The sequence below is a fragment of the Plectropomus leopardus genome, chromosome 12, assembly GCF_026936395.1.
Source record: "Plectropomus leopardus strain MGB_pleo_1.0 chromosome 12, ASM2693639v1, whole genome shotgun sequence".
Taxonomy (NCBI): Eukaryota; Metazoa; Chordata; class Actinopteri; order Perciformes; family Serranidae; genus Plectropomus; species Plectropomus leopardus.
Window position 1 is genome coordinate 26,491,131 of NC_142187.1, and position 19,046 is coordinate 26,510,176.

Sequence of the window (19,046 nt, forward strand, 5' to 3'; positions counted from 1 at the left end):
TGACATTTGACCCTTTTTGTAAAAAAAATCCAAATCTACTAATTTCTAGCAATTTGAGGGACATTTCTTGCCAAGTTGCTCATAACCTTTTTCCTATGTTTGTGAAAGAAATCAAACTAAATTGCTCAGGGTTCAAAGATTTAAATACTTGTGAGATGCGTCTAAACTCAGCACACGAAAATGTATGTTGATCCAGGTTTTAAAGGGCTAAACAATTGACAATAAACAAATCAATAAAGAATTTAGAGAAAGAAAAGTGCAGACATAAACAAAAAGTAAATACATAGAAGTCATACTGCAAAAATATCAATCATTTATTAGATTTTTTTTGGCTATATTAAATTCATCATGGAGTAAGTTTTAAGATGTCACCTATTCTTTATTGACACATTTTTAGGATAGCCTTTGCAACTACATAATGTGTATGTGATTACTCTGCTTCAACTGTTTAGTTTCAGTGACCATAACTGATCCTGTCTTTCGTGGGTGAAATCACCAAATTCCTCAATTACATGGAAGAAAACAAAAATTATCATCCACAGATTCGAATATTTTCCTAGCTCAGCAATCCGGAAAGACACTTTTCATTTAATTTGTGTAAGTAGCAGACAAAAATTACTGTTCCAGAAAACACTTAAAACTTTGATGAAGAACAAACCTTCAGTGTTCTTAAAAATCTAGTGACCATTTTTGGGCTGCTATTCAGTATCACAATCCATGTTTTTATACTTTTTATAGTGTTTTTTTGTATTATAGTATTGGTAATTTATTATAGGGTGTGTGCAATATTTTGCCATCATTTTTGTGTCCAAGTCATTTGATACCATACTGTCCACTGTATATTGTTTGCCCTGCAGTTAATGTCTTGTTTTGTTTAAATGTTGTGCAGCTCTTCTTTGCTCAAGACAAATTTCCATTGGGGCAATAAAGTTTACCTCATCTTATCTCATCATTGGGACATAGAGGACTGGCCTGGACTAATATATCAGTAGTCCAGCAGTTTAATGTTGTCTATCTGTGCATTTATTGTATCTTTTAGGGATTTAAAAAAAAAAATAGTACACACTTATTCCCTCCCCTCTTTACTTTAAATGTACAATATTTATTTGTCATTATAAATCTAAGTACTGCTGTATGGGTATATATTAATTTTATATGAGAATGTCAGCTGGTCTGCAGCTGAGTCGGCAGCTAGCAGCAGGAGCGTGGTTGTAGCTGGAGGTGTTGTCCTCTGAAGCACTCTGCCCCTCGCTGTGAAGCCTTTAAAAGTTCAAATGAAATGAACAACAAGAAACAAGGAAACAGTGCGTCTCCAGTGGTTACCTAATGTGTCACTAGTGGGTGTAACTAAGATGTGAATCAAATAAGGCTGTCTTCCTTTTATAACTATTAGATCTGGTCCTGATGAACCCTGGTGGACAATTATGAACATACAATCACATCTTCCTTGATTGCAGCTGTGGACCTTTGTTGCTTGTTATTCGTCATCTCACTCCTCAAATTTCCTGTGTGCTCTCTAATGTAACCCTGAAATATTTGATTAAAAATTTAATATTATGATTAATGGAATTTTAAGGTCCCATTAAAGGAACAGGCCCACTTTACCCCCAAATGAACATTTGTATATCTGTTACTCAACTGATTACTTGTTATGCTGAATTCATGAAGAAAACCTTTTTCTCTCATGCCTCCATAGTGAGTTAAGAATCCAAACTCAGAAATAAAATTGATAAATTAAAGTAATTGAGGGTACATGTAACAAAAGCAAAGCTATTCATAATCTTACCATCCATTTAAAAATTCTCAAACAACTTGTGCAGTGTAATCCAAGTCTCATTTATCAGTCATATCCTCCTTTCAAAACAGACAGCCCTTTCCAGGGAGTAACCAAACAGAAAGTTAAATTTAATCTGTTGTTTTTTTTTAAGCCAGACTCCATTAAGAAATACAGTAATTATACCTCTGTAAACACAGGAGCTGCTTGTCTACCCCTGCCCCGATTGGTTAGTAGAGCTAACAAGTTTATTCTCATTCCAAATACCACCGCTTTGCAGCGATTTCGCCCTAAGATCCCGACGGCAATAACCACCCTTTGCGGCTGTATGATACATCACCAGTCAGCCAGATGGCACCTGCTGCGGCAGCATGATATGCAAACAGGCGGTGTCCACATGATATGCCGCTGGATAGCGTCAGATTGAAATGCTGCCTGTAACGCCATAATATAAGGAGTGCAAGGGTGCCTACAGGGTGGTTTGGAGGGACGGTGGATGGGTCAAACAAACACTGGACTTTCACAGTATTTGCTTCCTGTCTGAATGTGATGTGATTTTCTTACACCTTACCATGTGTCGGTTTTGCCTAAACCTTACCATCTATGACTTTGCTGCCTAATCCTATGTATGTGCTTTTGATGTCCCAGTATTGGTTGCCATGTACTTTTGTTACATGAACATAACCATGTGCATTTGTAGCGTAATCCCACCATGTGCTTTTATTGACATCTTGGCATAGGTAGCAGCATCCCAGAATGTCAACAACAGACACAAAATGATACCTAGAGCATTATGTAGACACAGAAGGCCAATGACAAAGTTGCAATCTGTGACAACTTGGGATGAGTGTTGGTTAGTTCGTTTGTTCGATTGTGTGACATTGTTGAGTGGATCATGCATGATGGGATGGCTAAAGAATGAGTTTTATTATATAGCTGCATTCATCATGGGATCTTTAACAGAGTCCTCCTAACAAAAGGTTAATCACACATGTAAGCATAGAGAACTGAGTGTCTAAACACCAGAACCAGGTCAGGTGATGATGTCTTTTTTTTTGTCTTATCTGTGGGCCAAGCATTGGCTGGTGGATCACATTTTTGAACAGCCATGAAGACACATGGTCTCCTGAGAGCAGTCAGTTCATGACTAGCACAGGTTTTGGATCCGAGTCATTCACTTCCATCCTTCTTTAAAGTCCCCAGGCAAGCAGAAATAATGAGTCCCCAAGCGGCAATGTCTCCAGGACTCCACCTAAAGACTCTGAGAGGGTACTGTACTCTGAAAGACCCTTTGTTGCAAACATGCAGGCAGAGTTTCCCTCCTTATGACTACCCTCTCATTTTCAGGGGCCTAGTGCCTCCAACAGCAACACCTCCCAGGGCCACAAAAACCGCTTCTACAAAGTAGCGGTTGGTCAGAGGTGTAAGGACACATGTCAACTCTTAATGACAAAGATACACATTGAGTCTGCAACGAAATGCAGCTTCTCTGTGGAGTGAAACAAGGCAACCTGAATTCTTTCTGTAACCAACAAAATCCTCTAAAAAGCAGCAAGCATTTTGGTGTCTTAGAGTCTTGCAAGGGAATTTTCTTTGTCACCATCCAAAGGCGTTGTTATGTTTTAGCCACGGCCATTATGAGACAATGGACCCTACGCACTTACCTGCAAATGACCCCACCACCTTCCCTACATAGAAGCTGTCAACTGGGAAGCGAACACCAGGCTCAAGGTGAAAGTCTGGGGCCTTCCAGCTCCTTATATTACATCGTTACCAGCTCCGTTTAAACTTCACACCATTCAGTGGCATATCATACGGCCACAATGGGTTCTGTCTGAATGTGTTATGAAATGATGCCACGGGTCCACAGATCATACTGCCGCGACAGGTGCTGTTCAGTTGACTGACAACATATCATAACACCGCAAAAGGTTCTGTCTGGCCATGTTAAAAACTGTTGCCGCCCAGTGGCGTATCATACCATCGTGAATGGTGGCTTTTGGCATTGATCACTGACAAAGCGGCGGTATATGATGACTTTGGAATGAGAACAGGCTGGATTATCCTCAATAAAAGGGATAACAGTATTTTCACAATTCAAGGCATTTTATTGTCAACTCAGACAATCACCACAAGACACACAAGTCACAGCCTCAACCAAATCAATTTTAAGGATCATTACTGGGCCTCATGACAAGCCTGTTATTTTGTATAAATTGGCTCAGAAAGGGGAAGCATCTTCACTCATTCTCACTCCACCACTGCTCCTCAGGAAGAGGAAACCTGCTCCATTTCAACCATGAGGACTTTGCTGTTGGCCTCTGCTCTCTTTGCAGGACTGTTTGGCTCTCTGGCTGCCGCCCCTGTCCCCGGACCTTTCCCTGGTCATGCTCCTTTCCCCGTTCCTGTCCCTGTTCCTTACCGTGCCTTCTGCAGAGCAATGTGGTGAGTTAGGATTGCTGGGTCTGAGGTGGTCATTCTATGTCTCGTACATTTGAATGTGAATCAAGACAGGATTATTTTGTGAGAAAAGTTCAATGTACTATGTATCAAAGAACATTTTACTCAGCATTGTTGATGCTCTCTCTTCTGTTAAGCATTAAAATGTCAAGCTTCTCTTTTTTTAGGCTCTTTGCAACGCCTTGTGCCGAAATCAGCACCAAGGTAGTTCAACAGATTCTAGCCTTAAGCCCTGAGTATACGGTAAGAGCTATTCTTCTGTTAATGTAAATTATATTTTACATAGATAAGAAATACAGTAGAATAGAATAGAAATAGAATAGGAAGCCTTTATTGCCATTATACATTGTATAATGAAATTTAAAAAAACTTTGCCAATAGGTGCATGACACTCAGACGACCTTATTTGCACATTAAAAAAACACATTCATACATTAACATGCAAATAGCAATGGTATATAAATAGAATAAAAAAACAGAAAGAATGACATTGCAAATATGGAGAAATGTATTGCACTAGAAATGTAATTGCTGAGGTAAGTGCATATCGCAGTTCAGGGTGGTTATGGCTGTGGGAAAGAAACTGTCTTTGAGTCTGTTATTAAGTCATCGTGACAGAAATGAATACAGTTTAGTGATGCTGTCTTTTCCAGCTTGTGGCAACCACCCCTCAGTTTATCAGAGCCAACCACACTTCTCTGGACGCCCTCAAGGGTGAGAACATCAGCTTCACATTGAGCCCCACCGTGTTGACCGGCGGCTGCCGTGTGACTGTAAGTTTCAATGATACTCATATTTTATGTATTTTAAATTTGTTTGTGTTGTTGCTGTTTTTATTTGGACCCTATTGTCCTATTCTTTTTGTGTCTAAGTGGTGAATTACATATTTTAAGATTGGTCAGTAGTGACTGATGTTAGCACTATCATTGTACATTCATTATAAGTGCTTTTTTTTTTTCTTTTTTGACCACTGACAGGTGCCAATGATTATTCTAAGCATCTGACAACATTATGGAAAAGGCCCTACAGAGGTGGACATTTCTGTTAAATGTAAGATCCTTTTTGTTTAAGCCAAAACAGCCCAAAAATCACCATTGCCAAACCCACCAGATTTCATTTACATAATACATAGTAATCTAAGCATGTATAGATCCAGCAGATTTTCTGAATTCTCGAGATTTTTTTTTTGCTTTAAATTAAGTGTATATACAATTTTAAAATTATTTAAATGGAGTCTGGAGGTTAGTTTCTGGTAAAACTAAACAAAAAGTTCTATCTCTGTAGGGATCCTTTCCATAATGTTGTCAGATACTTTGAATAATAAGCCTGAGCCTGTCAGTGGCAAAACCAGACAAAAACTGAAGGTTCAAAAATGTCGCTGGCGGTTACATTGCAGCCTGTTTCTCGTCTCTAGGCCTCTCCTTAAATATTTGCCCAGTTTCAAAAAATGTTGTTCCCATCAGTCACGTAGACACAAAAACTTGCAAAAATAGGGCCCAGGTCGAAAATTTTCAAAGTTACCCATTAAAAGAGAATTTACAGTACAATTATCATTAGTATAAATTTGCACATATTACTTGCTTAATTTCCAGGGCCTGTCCAGCTCTCTTGGATTTACCCTTCTTGATGGCGGACTCAACTACTGCAACCTCTACAACCTGCTGTCAGGTGAGTTCAGGATCAAAATATAAACTACAGAGACAACTTTGTTAAATAAATGAGTATTAAGCATGAATGTGGAATGACGTCACTTTCATACGTGTTTTGATCGCAGCGAGCGGCCTCACCTCAGAGCCAGGCTTCATGGAGATGACCAATGAATGGGCGTGCCTGGGCTACTCACTCACCACCTGTAAACTCTAACAAGTTTTTATACTGAAATTGCTTCACCAAATCATGCCATGATTTTGTTGCATTTAAATTAGAAACATGTATGTATCCTTGAGGAAAAAATACCATTAAAAAGTTGAAATTTTATCACAACTCTGCTTGTGTATATTTCATTTTTATCAGGCGTTCATGGACAGATCATCGAAGTGTCACATTTGCTGTAACTTATTGGAGGGTTTTCATGTCACACTCTGCAGATACAGAAGGGGTCGGTTTCTCCTGGGCAAGTGAAAATTTCCGGTGTAAATTCGTTATTTTAGGCTAGAATTAAGGCCGTGTTTAAACATCGGTGTTCACTGATACTGGTTATTACATACAGGAAATAAAAAAGTGGGATAAAGCAATACTTCACCGCCCAAAGTACCATTTGTATATCAATTACTCACCCATACTATGTTTAATTTCTGAAGAAAATTTTGTTTTTCTCACATGCCTCCATGGTGAATCCAAAAGAATTCAGCGCAGAGTAACTGACACACAAATGACCTTTTGGGGTGTTTAAGTATTCATTTAGAGATATGTTTTGATATGTAGAAATATGTTTAATATTTTTAGATAAAAAATAATTGTGCTTCACATAGCAAAATTTAAACAACACAGACACAATTTACAGGATAATATAAACAATTATACATAAAGTTTTGCAAGACCAGAAAATTGCAATTAAACAGTTAAAAAAACAACAACAAATTAGCATTACAAAGATGAAGTCTAAAAAAAATACTATAAAATGCAGGGATAAAATAAAGTAAAAAACAATAGTTGAAACAAGACCGTAAAAATATCTTTAATTTGCTTAAAAAAGAGAGAGAACTTGTCATTCTAATATCCCAAGACAGTGAGCTCCACGGTTTAGGGGCATTAAACAGAAAGCACTCTCACTGGTACTTTTATGGGAAACATGAGGAACATTTCAAAGTGAAGTAGTGGAGGACCTTAGTGACACAAAATAGAAGAAGACATCTGATGTTGGGTGCTTTAATTGTGGCATAAATACCATATTACCAAGTCTTTATCAGTGCTTCACCTCAGACCCAGGCCATTCGTTTTGCCTGTATCATGGTAAATAACTTACACTGTAACACCACAAACACATGCACATATCTTTACATTAACTCTAACTGCTGTGACTTAAGACATGAGCTCACATCTTTGATCTGATTAATTGCTGGTCCTCGTGATGAGCCTTTTACATCGGACTCTGAATTGTATCCACTTGCTCAGTCACAAGCTCACATTTTGCAGTTATACTTAAGACTCTACAGAACAAAACAGCACACTCTCTCTTGCCATATTGAAGAAACCTGCATCTTTGCAACCATGAGACCTCCGCTGCTGCTGCTGGCGTCTGCTCTCACTGCAGGACTGTTTGTCTCTCCAGCTTCAAGCCAACCTCTACCCCCTTACCATGCTTTCTGCAGAACACTCTGGTAAGACCGATTACCCGTCATCACTGGTTTATTTGTGTCTTTGTACTCAAGCTCTGGGAGAAATTCTGTTACCTAGCAATGCAAACATTATATACCATAAAAGAATCAGCTGGAAGCAAATTGTTGCTGCTTCCTGTCATTTCAACAATAATGTGTCCATACTGTGATAAATTCTCTCTTCAGGCTCTTTGGGATGCCTTGTGCTGAAATCGGCAACAGACTAATGCATCAGATTCAAGCCTTCAGTCCTGCAAAAGGCTGCGAAAAATGCCACTACATGGTAAGTTTTGTTAAATTATTGCTTCTCTGGCGTTTTAACACACAGGCAGTAATTAAAATTATTTTTAGACACTTAATGCCTGACATACACAGAGGCTTAAACATATTTTTTTCTGTTTCTCCACTGATCATAATTCAAAATATGTGTTTGCACACATTTAAATAAACCAACCTTTGACGATAAGAAAACAGTAAGTGGAGTTAGTTTTAATTATATAACACTAAATCACAGATCACACGTTTGCCTTAAAGGGGATTATACAACATACTGTACAACACCCTGTATCCTTGGACCCTTAATCTGGATTTCTTAATTAAAAAAACAAAAACATCATTGTAACTGTTTTTAATAACTGCATGTTAAGTTTTTGTCTTAATTTCGGTTGGTGGGGCTTTATTTTCTGTTTTTAAAAAAGCTGTACATTTTCTAACTCTAATCATAACAAAGTCTTTTAAAAGCATGTCTCTGAACCTAATCTTAATTTAAGTCTTACTTTGCTGTGATGTATGTATCTTAAGTGTATGTAAGTGTATTCCATTTTATTCTGTTTGATATTTTATTTAGTTATTTGACTTAGATAAAGTGTCTATGAGTAATATGAAAAGCACTCAATAAATAAAATGTATTATTATTACCATTATATTATACTAGAACACAAATGCAACTTTTTTCATTGTGTATTAATGGTGCAAAATGATTCTGTGATGACCAAATATCAAGTCATCAATAAGCACCTGAGTTGTCGTCCGTTCCAGCTTGTTTCAGCCACTGATGAGTCTATCGAGGCCCACCACACCTCCTCAGACCGCATGCATGTTGAGAGCATAGAGTTCAACCTTCACACCACCATTCCGACCGGCAGCTGCCGTGTGTCTGTAAGTCTCACTAATATTCGATAATTCCCATGAATGACTTCACCATATCAAAACAATAACACATTTAAACTTGCATATTTTGTTTATTTGAAACAGGCTCAGTCTGCTTCTCTCACATTCAGCAACCCTCTTGACGGCGGCCTCAACTACTGCAACCTGTACAATCTGCTGACAGGTGAGTGTCTTTTTCTGATAGATGATAATTATCTTGTCATGCATGCTGCTTATAACCAACCAAGTTTAGTCTTTCCTAAAAATTAAAATTTATTCTGTCACTAAACACGCTTTCTTTCCTCTTTGTGGATGCACTTGTGTGTGCAAATGAATATAAATACTAAACATACACATGGATTTTATTTCCATCTTTTGGTTTATGCAAATGAATCTTTTTGATTTCAGCAAGTGGCCTCGACTCGGCACCAGGCTTTTTGGAGATGACCAATGACTGGGCTTGCCTTGGCTATGGATCTGCCCCCTGTCGAACCTAACAAGCTGGCAGCTATACAAATATGGCTTTTTATGTTGCAAAATGCTTTTAAAATGTATGCAAATGTTTCAATCTATGCAGATGACGATCATGATTCCGCCTGTGAATCTGCTCTCCACATCTGAGTCATAGCTTGTCCTTGATACATTTAAAATGAAAAAGTTCTAATTAGATGCAGCTTAATGTCACATTTAAACTTTAAATTCTATACAATTCATGACAAAATGTTGTTAAAGTGCAGGAAAAAAAAGAAATAAAAAGTAACATATAAAATATATATAATGCCTAAGGTCTGTTGACATCACATCGGTTTCGTGTTGTGTCTGTGGACAAATATGTCACTATCATCTGCATCATCAGATAAGAATGATTCTCTGAAATTTTCCACTCGCTTTTATATTCTGTGAAATCACTCTATTCTGCATGATGGTCATTCACAAGTCCGATGACTTCTCTTAGTTAGCAGGAAAAAGTGGAACAACACAGAATCAGGAGGCAGCAGTGGATGTCTGCGTATACCGGATAAAAAGAAGTGCCAAACTGCAAAAGACAATATGTGACTTGCAAGATTCAATGATTTTTTTAAATGCTCTTTTAATCAACATTCTGGCCAGAGAACCACCAATAAGTGTGAAGCCTGTGCAGTAACATAATACACATAACACAATATAAGGAGTATGAAGGTTAATGTAGCATAGGTGGATGAGAGGGGTGGATTCAAATATCCATGGACTTTCATGCAGAAGTTTGGTGTTCGTTTTTTTTTCTACACCTAACCATCCATGCTTTTGTTGCCTAAACATTACCACATGCTTTTGTAGTGTAATTCCACCATGTGCTTTTGTTGACATCCCAGTGTTGGGAACAGCATCCCAGAACGTCAAAAGTAGAATACCTAAAAAGCATAATATGTAGATGCAGAAGTCTACTGACAAAGTGGCAATATGTAATGACTTGGGATGAGAACATGTTGAGAAAACTGGTTTTAGTGGTACTGATTTCTCAGATTTCTGCTGGTTGGAAAGAAGTGTGCAGTTCTCCAACAACATAGTAAAAAAAAATATATTTTTACTTGTAGAAACAAATCTCAGGAAAGCCTTTGCAATGGAAAGTGCCTCCTTTAAAATAATAAATGTGACCTCAATAATAACCAAATGTGTTTATATTTGGAGGTAGGGGTTATAGTGAGATACACTAATAAACAAAATCCCTATATGAGGTCTGATAGTGTTAAGATTTTAGGCAAGCAAAACTCTTGCACATAAACCCTGAGAACAGCCCAGGTGCAGGTGATCAGTGTTAAGGGGCTTTTTAATATTCCCAGCACTTCAGGGTGCGCAAAAATCACCCTCAAACAGAGCAGCAAAAGACAACACTCAAGTATAAATGGGACCTGTAGTTTCTAGCTGACAAGTTCTGCTACCATGAGGTCTGCATTGGATTGAGGAAGAATCAGAGTATCCTGAGTGTGTGCTTCCTCGCCTCTCTTAGGCTCTCAGAGAGGGCGTTGTCACACCCTGATTGGCCCAGAGGGAAAAATGCACACAGCTGCCCTCACTTCTTAATTAGGAGTCAGTGCACACACCCTGAGCAACAGGTGATCTGAATAACCTCCAATCAACTCAGGGGAACTTTACATTCAGCTACAATGAATTTAAAAAAGGAAAATGAGAGCAAGTACCAAAACATAAGGGACAGCTACAAAGTAATCACATTTTTTAGTTTAGTTGATTGATTACACTAAGAATTGTACATTCATGTGCAAGAACCAGATGCGATGTCTTTAGTGTTTATAGCAAATTTGCAACAGGAGAAGTGTTGCAAATTTTGATTATCAGAATTACTTAAATGCACTTCAAAAGCACAAAATTATTGTCAAAATTAAAGTGATTGTTAGGTTAAACATGCTGTATTACAGCATTTCCCTTTTCAAAGTATGTAGTTGGATAATGTGATATCCTTTATTTTTATTTATTTTTTGTCCCAGCTTGTGTCAGTCCCACTTCTTCACTGCATGTCAGGTTAAAACTAAAGCAACATTATAATATGGATACTATTATTATGGATGTTGTTATTATATCATTCTTTATTCTGTGTTTAAGGAATGTAGAATGAGTGATTACCTTTTGTTATACACCTGTGAAATTGATGAAGTTTTCTCCAGATTCTGGGGTGACCCGCAACCAAAATGAGGTCTACAAATGACAGGAACTCTTTTGAGAATAAGGAAAATGGAGCGTGAATATTTGTTTTAGTGTTCAAGAGTCTTGTGGATAGCATGACAAAAGCAGATTGTTTGCATCATGAAAATGAATTATCACTTTGCAGTCATTTGCAAGTTGGCCCTTTTCTTCTTCTTTTTTTTTTTTCTTTTTTAAATCTAACCCTGTTTAACAGTCAAAAGAGGAAAGAAATGAGCACATTAGACTCCACTGGTAAAATCACATATGCACTTGGAAATACTGGAGGTTTTAAAACTGATATAATAACATTCATTTGACATGTTTTTAAATGTAACTTCTATGAAATCACTGTGTCTATAAAACAATTCAAACATGCATGTCACTACAATTTTGTCTAACGTGTCATATGATAATCCATTAGAAATGACATGCCCGAGCAGAGATCTGATCTCTTACATTTCTCACTCATATAGATTATTTTGGTTTTGTCTCATAATTCAAGGGTCATAAAATTCTTAACAAACACTTCGGATGTTGGCAATAGTATTGTGTTCAAAGTCCAACGTTTAGTCAAACATTTATGCTTCCTGTCTGCATGCTTTATAGCTTTGACAGGCTTTTAACTTCAATTTTAGCCATCTGTGTGAGTCACTTCCTTGAGGAGCAGTCACAGGTGTCAAACATTAACTACAGAAACGTATCACTCCTTGTGTGACGATAGCTGAGCTGCAATTTTAAGCTGTAAATTTTAATTTGTACAAACAAAGTACTGTTATTACATTTAGGTCAGCTCTGCATGCTCACACTAATACTAATACTAACACTAAGAAATAAATAAATAACAATAAGAACAGTAACAACAACAACATAAGATGTATCTCTAGGTGCTTCACAATAAAGATACAATAAATCAAAAAAAGGACTATCACAATTAGGCAATAAAAAGACAGTAAATGATTTTATATATATATATATATATATATATATATGAGAAGATTTTAAAAAAGTAAAAATTGGAGAGTTAATGGAAGAAAATGTAATTATTATTACTAAGCAAATATAAAAATGTATAAGTTCTCCATAATTTTGGTGCATAGTTAACAAAAACTACACTGCCTATTTTCTTGTGCGTATAATTGTGACCCAGTGGAGGAGCTGAGAGCTTATGAAGAATTATAGAACGACAGAGTCTGCAACAATCACAAGCTTTAAAAACAAGCACAGCCTTAAAATCTATTTTTAAGGATACTGGGAGCCAGAGAAGTGTTGCTAAAACCGGGGAAATATACTCTGTCTTGCTTGTTTTGGTTTAAAGTCTAGCAGCACAATTCTGAGAGTTGAGATTTTTTAATTGACTGTTTCAGAAGATCAGTAAAAAAGAACAATATAATACTCTAATCTACCCTACAAAAGTATGAATACATGTTTCAGTATCTTTATAGGACATAGGAATAGCCATACCTTAGCAATGTTACGTAAGTGATTATATCCCAAAGACAGTAAAAACAGTAATACTTAATTCAGAAAATAATGCTGACTTCTAGTGTTGCAGCAAAAACACAACATGCTGTCATCACAAATGTGGCTTTTATTTAGTGAATCTATTCTCCTCATCTGTATGGCAAAAACTTCGACACGTTTCACAATCATTTGCAAGCAGAAAGTCCAACTCCGAGGCAGAGCCACTCGTTGGTGAACTCCACGAAGCCTGGAGCTTTTGTGAGTCCACTTCCTGTACAGACAGGAAACAGACAGATGATTAACCATGTACAGACAGTGATAGTCCTCAGATTACACATTTCAGGACTGGATTTTGGCTCTGATTAGTAAATCTCATGAGAGAGTACCGCTGAAGTGAAAAGTGAACAATATTATCATCACGTGAGGACCACCTACCTTGTATCACGTTGTGAAGGTTACAGTAGTTGGTGCCGTTATCAAACAGACTGAACCAGAATGCAGACACGGATGTTCCCTGAACAGCAACCATACAAATTAAAATTAAAAATAAAAAATAAATGTTATTGACACTGTATATATGGAGCCAACTACAGATTATCCTTAATTTATTTGCCATCAAATTAACATAAATTTGCTGAAGATAATTAACATGTAAAAGGATCTGACTCACCTCTACATGGCAGCCCAGACTCATCGCTGTGCCGACCATGGTGAAGTTAACGCTCTCAATCTGGCCGACTGCAGAGGTGTGGTTGGCCTGAATTAGAGATGCCGTCACTGGGCCAAGCTGGATAAGAACCACAATTCAAGCATTTTGTAAATCAGTATTAAATAGATATTGTATGTTTACATGAATGAAATAGGTCGGTGTAAATATAAATATCTCTTTTTTACCTTGTATGAGCCCATAGCTTTAATCTGAGTCACGATGGCCACGTTAACACGATCACATGGCAACCCAAGCAACCTGGGAACAGAAAAAGTCAAATATGTAGATGCTTATCTATCTTGTATTTATATAAACTTCTTTTGGCTTATTTTCATTTTATCTTCATGCATATATCCTCCAATTCACACTGCATAAAGCATTGGCTAAAGTTTAAAAAAATCTGATTTACACTTAATACCAACTACATGAACTCTTACCAGACGATCTTGCAGTAGGCGTGTGTTGTTTCAGTTGGTCCGCCATTTGTGACGATCCACATTCCTAAAAAGAGAGCGCAGGCCAAAACCAAAGTCCTCACAGCCATGATGAAGTTGAGAAGTTCTCACAGGACCGTGTGGATGTTTCTGCGGTTGAAGTTTATATAAAAGAGGACCAACAGACTGTTGGCTTGTCATGTGGGCCCGTGGAAAAGTGATTCGCATGACACTTCGCACGGCATCTTTCACACAAGCAAGGTTAGATTTAACAGCCTACTTTCAGCTCTGCTCTCTTACATACACCAACAAAAACTTGTTTTTTTGTTATTCATTTCTATGATTATCCTCCAACTGGAGAAATCCTTTAAATTTTGCAATCTGTTTAAAGTTTTAGACGTTTTGGACAAGATAATCAATTACAGGTCCCACAGTGGGTAAATTTGCTTTTTTACAGCAAAGGGGACAGTGCAAACAAGAAACATCAGTAACAAGACAGTAAAGTAACAGTAGACAGTAGAAAAAAGCTAAATATAATAAATAGGCTGAATGTCTGAATTCACATTCTTGCAAACAGAAAGTATAGAAATCGTAGTTTACTACATGCTGATGTTGCTCCTGAATGATGAATGAAAACAGTTAAATGCAGTAATATTATTACCTCTACTACTACATCTACTTCTCATAGTCATTAAATTATTGTTGTCATGGTTTTATTCTGACCCAAATGAAATGGAACATCTTAAATTCATCTGTTTTAGGGCTGCAGCTAACAGTTGATTTGTGTTTCATTATTGATTAATCTAGTGATAGTTGCTTTATTTTATTGGTTAATATATATATATATATATATATATATATATATATATATATATATACATATACATATACATATATATATATATATATATATATATATACATACATATATATATATATATATATAGAGAGAGAGAGAGAGAGAGAGAGATACAGTAGGTATATAGATATATTGCAGATTTATTACTTTCCATAGAATAAGAAAAGAAATCAAAACCATTCAGCAAAATGCTCCAGAAAAGAAAATTGGAGCAACTGAATAATCGATTAACGTCTGTTTTGATTCGAGAGTTTTCAAAATCATGTCCAAAAACCTTAATGTTCCCACATTTGTGTGTTTGTGTTTTAATAGTCTACTTATGATATTCAAGATCCTATACTTAAGTCAGTCTTCCAGTTTGTGTTTATTATCATATATTTATTTCTAAATCGAAGAAAACAAAGTACAGGTTGATGTAAATATAATGTTGTCTGGACTGTTTTAATGAAATACTATATGGCCATTAAGTATGGGCATCCCTGCTGAGAATACTTTTGTGTGGTTAAGTTTGGGGCTTTTTGCACTAGTTTTTGGGAATATTGGCCTACAATAATGTTTAAGGCAACAGTCCAATTTTGTGGCAGTTTGGGTTGGGCCACAATACCCCTAGCTTGCACCACGAGTGAGGTCCATGAATAAATCCAGAGAGGTTTGGTGTTGCAGAACTTGACCTGACCTGCAGAGAGCTCTGACTTCAGCCACATCTAATACTTTTAGGAAGATGTGATTGCACTGATTGTCACTGAGCATCAGATCTGAAATCTCAGCAGCCAGATTCACAGGACAAACACACATAAGCTCGATGTTCAGGTGTCCACATACTTTTGGAAAAGAAGTGTATTTTTTCTGAACTTTACATAAAGTCAAAAGCTTATGAAACTTTTTTCTTCTTAACAAAACAGCTTGCTTCCCCCATCATTGTGGCTGATGTTTGAGTTTTTTAAAATATTTTTACACAGTTCACAGGGAGTTAAAGAGGAAGTTGCCTCTTAATGTATAAAACTGGAATTAAAGCGTGACATTTGTCACATTTTTTCGTCTGTTTTCCTGTTCTTTGAAAACATGTGCTTCTGTTTCGACACTGTGGCTATTACGGGAAAGGTTTGCTATTCATCACGGTTTCATTGTTCTCATAATTCATTGTCTCGCAGCTGTTTCTTGAAACAAATATGCCCATTGAATCACAATAATCACAGCTGTGGGCAGCCTAACAGCATTAAGACCAGAAACCATCAGCAAAACATCACAGTCAACCACTGACTTTATAGTTATTCATGTTTAATTCAGTTTTATTTATAGCCATATAACTATTGTTTTAACTTTAAAAGATTTTTTTAAAGGTGAGTGTCTCAGCTGCCTTACATTTCTAATTTTACTAAATTTGAGAAGGCAACTTTAATCAGTTCAAAATAACCTCAACTTGTTTTCTCAGATTCAGTCAACTTAAAATTTTAAGGCAGACTGCACACTAACTTTTCTGAGTTAAAACAAATAATTTCTTTTTAGAGTGAGCCTTTTGTTCTGTAATGGGTGGTTGCTTTCTGTGTCCTTCTTATTGTCTGTACTGCAGCACTTGAGTTTTGAAAGGCTCTTTATCAATAAAGTTCACTTAATGTGATACAATAAAACAATGTTAAAGAGAAGGCTAGACTAAAAATGGAGATGCTGAAAAAACTAGCATGACAAAAAATAAATAGCTAATAGAATAAAGCCAAATAAATTGTTTTCTTTCACAGGAAAGGAAAGAAAGTATTCGAAAACAGCTGACAGTTCACTGGCAACTTTTTTGATAATCATTTAGGTTTCTGTCATGGAAAAAATGCTAAAACATAGTGATTATATCAGGGTGGCTGAAATTATCTGATATTTTTCTGCTATATAAAACTACAAAAGAAGTGCCGCATCTCTGTCTGCAGAGGGCACCAGACCACAACACTCAGCCGAACTTAAAGCGGCCTCTGCAGCCGCAGTGACATTCAGACTCTGTAAGTTGCAAACATTGTCTGACCTGATTTGGAAATGTTTTTTGCAGAAGAATGTTAAAATATATCAATACAGAGAGGAACAAAGAAAATATAATATTTAAAGTGAGTTCAATGGTGAGTATCGGGCATAAAAGGCATGTATTTAATACGTTTCCAAATCCAATCTGATGGCTCTTATTTTAACAGGCCAAACAAACAAACAAACCTGCCATAAATTATAACAAAGTTCCATAGTACACATTCAAAAAATTAAATCTGCTGTCCATTTTTAATATCAATATATATATATTAAACATTTTTTAATGTATAAATGTGTTTCAGAAGCACAGCTGACCAGATGTATTTAATAACTTCTTTTTAATGAACTCTGATATTCATTCATATCCAAAAAGACAAGCGAAGGACATTTATCTACAGCACATCTCTTGGACAATATGCTCTGAAATACAGAGGGCCATTACTGTGGACTAACAGTCGTCACTTTATTAAAAATTGTCCATCATTATTCTCATTTAAGTCTAATATGAAAAAACATCTGTGCTCTAGTTAATGTATAAGCTGTGTTGATATGTTATATATACGCATCTGCTCCATTTATGATTATTATAATTACTTGTTTGTTTGTTTGTTTTTTATATTGTCATGTTAAGGAGAGAATTACTGCTGGAATTTGAATAGATTGTAAATTCTAGAGGGAAGGTTTTTACTTTAAGCCATTTCAGGTTTATTAACCCTTCCTGCACAATTCTTGTTATCTGTGTTGTTATCTACTTGTTTTTATCAAGTCTTGTGAACTAATAAATTGAGCTGAATTGAATTGAATTGAATTGAAATGAATTGAATTGAATTGAATTGAATTGAACTGAATTGAATTGAATTGAATTGAATTGAATTGAATTGAATTGAATTGAATTGAATTGAATTGAATTGAATTGAATTGAATTGAATTGAATTGAATTGAATTGAATTGAATATTACACAGACCATGCATCAAACTCAAAGTCATGTTAATGTCTGAGCTGTGTCTCGGGAGGTCTGTCCACATATGAGAGGAGGGTTTTATTTATCCCTCACCTACAGAAGCTCCCTGTGGTCGTGTCCGTCTGAAACCTGTCTGCCATACAGACGAATGAGGGGACAATCTTGTCTTGTCACTAATGAGGAACCCTGCAGTGGGACGCTACTCGGGGCTTATGAGTAACAGCACTCCAAAAACTCATTTATTTAAAAAAAAAAAACTTTGTATAATTCTTGACTTGTTAAATTTATTTTTGCTCCCTGTTGCCTCGTTTGTTGCAGTCACAGTGGCCGACTATATTGATTTTGTCTTTCAGCTTATTATCAGTAGTGTTACTTAGTTGTTTTTAACACATTAGTGGTGCTTTACTTTTAGTTTGCAAGTTTTATTTGACAGAAATTTGCGATCTGTTACTTAATCCTGTCTTGAGGCCCTGTTTTGTGGAGAGACACTTTCACTTTTAGTTGTGTTTACATATTGTACATATTCCTAAAGCCATTGTGTCTACAAACTTTAATAAGTAAGATTGTTTATTTGCAGGAAACTTTGACATCGCAAATTGCTTTAGAATAAAGGACAAAGGTAAAGCATAAAATACAGACACAATATAATGAGATCTAGATAAATAATGATGATGGGTTTTGATCTGCTTTTTACTAAAAGTATCCAGGAGTCGAAACTTCAAAAGCACAGCATGGGGAGGTTATGAGACAACACGCCCCTGAGCAAAGACATTGGAAAGGCTCCGCTGTCTTCCCTACAGGAGCAGGATAAACAGACTTTATCTTTGTTTAGCCTCTTTGCATTGTTGTTTTGCCTTTTTTTGTGGTTGTTATGCACCTCTCTGTGGTTTTGTGTCCGTTTGAGGTCATTTTGGGTGTCTTTGTAGTTGTTTAGTTTTTCTCTGTGGTCATTTTGAGTCTCTTTGTAGCTGTTTTGTATGTCTTTGTGGTTGTTTCCCCTCTTTTTGTAATCAGCTTGAGTTGTGCTGTGAATCTTTTTGTGTCTCTTTGCAGTTGTTTTGCATTTCTTTGTAGATTGTCTTGCCTCTGTAGTTACATTGTGTTTCTTTGTAGTGATTGCTTTTTCTGGTTGTTTTCCCCATGTTGTAGTTGTTGTGTCTTGTGAGTCTCTTTGTGTCCCTTTGCAGCTGCTTTGTGGTTCTTTGTGATAGTTTTTGTCTCTTTGTAGTTGCTTGGTG

General features: G+C 36.5%; 3 protein-coding genes across 3 annotated transcripts; 2 read left to right on the forward strand and 1 right to left on the reverse strand.

The window, feature by feature from the left end:
• The first annotated feature begins 3,899 nt into the window (after positions 1-3,899).
• LOC148188111 (uncharacterized) lies at positions 3,900-6,184 on the forward strand. Its single transcript, XM_088085554.1, has 5 exons — positions 3,900-4,219; positions 4,402-4,477; positions 4,888-5,007; positions 5,827-5,902; positions 6,009-6,184. The coding sequence occupies exons 1-5, from the start codon at positions 4,074-4,076 to the stop codon at positions 6,095-6,097; spliced, it is 507 nt and encodes a 168-aa protein (XP_087941680.1). The 5' UTR covers positions 3,900-4,073; the 3' UTR covers positions 6,098-6,184.
• Positions 6,185-7,310: 1,126 nt separating this feature from the next.
• Positions 7,311-9,394, forward strand: LOC148188112 (uncharacterized). The gene is made up of 5 exons (XM_088086074.1): positions 7,311-7,554; positions 7,738-7,834; positions 8,590-8,709; positions 8,806-8,884; positions 9,109-9,394. Exons 1-5 carry the CDS (start codon positions 7,445-7,447, stop codon positions 9,195-9,197), a joined length of 495 nt encoding a protein of 164 aa, XP_087942200.1. The 5' UTR covers positions 7,311-7,444; the 3' UTR covers positions 9,198-9,394.
• Positions 9,395-12,552: 3,158 nt separating this feature from the next.
• Positions 12,553-14,212, reverse strand: LOC148188113 (uncharacterized). The gene is made up of 5 exons (XM_088085473.1): positions 13,987-14,212; positions 13,735-13,807; positions 13,511-13,627; positions 13,276-13,354; positions 12,553-13,111 (listed from the first exon to the last, which is right to left on the reverse strand). The coding sequence occupies exons 1-5, from the start codon at positions 14,091-14,093 to the stop codon at positions 13,026-13,028; spliced, it is 462 nt and encodes a 153-aa protein (XP_087941599.1). The 5' UTR covers positions 14,094-14,212; the 3' UTR covers positions 12,553-13,025.
• Positions 14,213-19,046: the final 4,834 nt, after the last annotated feature.

Bases quoted from the DNA above. Each gene is read 5' to 3' on its own strand.
- LOC148188111 (XM_088085554.1), top strand. From the start codon at position 4,074: ATGAGGACTTTGCTGTTGGCCTCTGCTCTCTTTGCAGGACTGTTTGGC. The intron at 4,478-4,887 runs GTAAGAGCTATT...TGTCTTTTCCAG, and splicing joins CCTTAAGCCCTGAGTATACG to CTTGTGGCAACCACCCCTCA. The intron at 5,008-5,826 runs GTAAGTTTCAAT...CTTAATTTCCAG, and splicing joins CCGGCGGCTGCCGTGTGACT to GGCCTGTCCAGCTCTCTTGG.
- LOC148188112 (XM_088086074.1), top strand. From the start codon at position 7,445: ATGAGACCTCCGCTGCTGCTGCTGGCGTCTGCTCTCACTGCAGGACTG. The intron at 7,835-8,589 runs GTAAGTTTTGTT...CGTCCGTTCCAG, and splicing joins GCGAAAAATGCCACTACATG to CTTGTTTCAGCCACTGATGA. The intron at 8,710-8,805 runs GTAAGTCTCACT...TATTTGAAACAG, and splicing joins CCGGCAGCTGCCGTGTGTCT to GCTCAGTCTGCTTCTCTCAC.
- LOC148188113 (XM_088085473.1), bottom strand. From the start codon at position 14,093: ATGGCTGTGAGGACTTTGGTTTTGGCCTGCGCTCTCTTTTTAGGAATG. The intron at 13,628-13,734 runs GTAAAAAAGAGA...GTTCTTATCCAG, and splicing joins AAGCTATGGGCTCATACAAG to CTTGGCCCAGTGACGGCATC. The intron at 13,355-13,510 runs GTGAGTCAGATC...GTTGCTGTTCAG, and splicing joins GTCTGGGCTGCCATGTAGAG to GGAACATCCGTGTCTGCATT.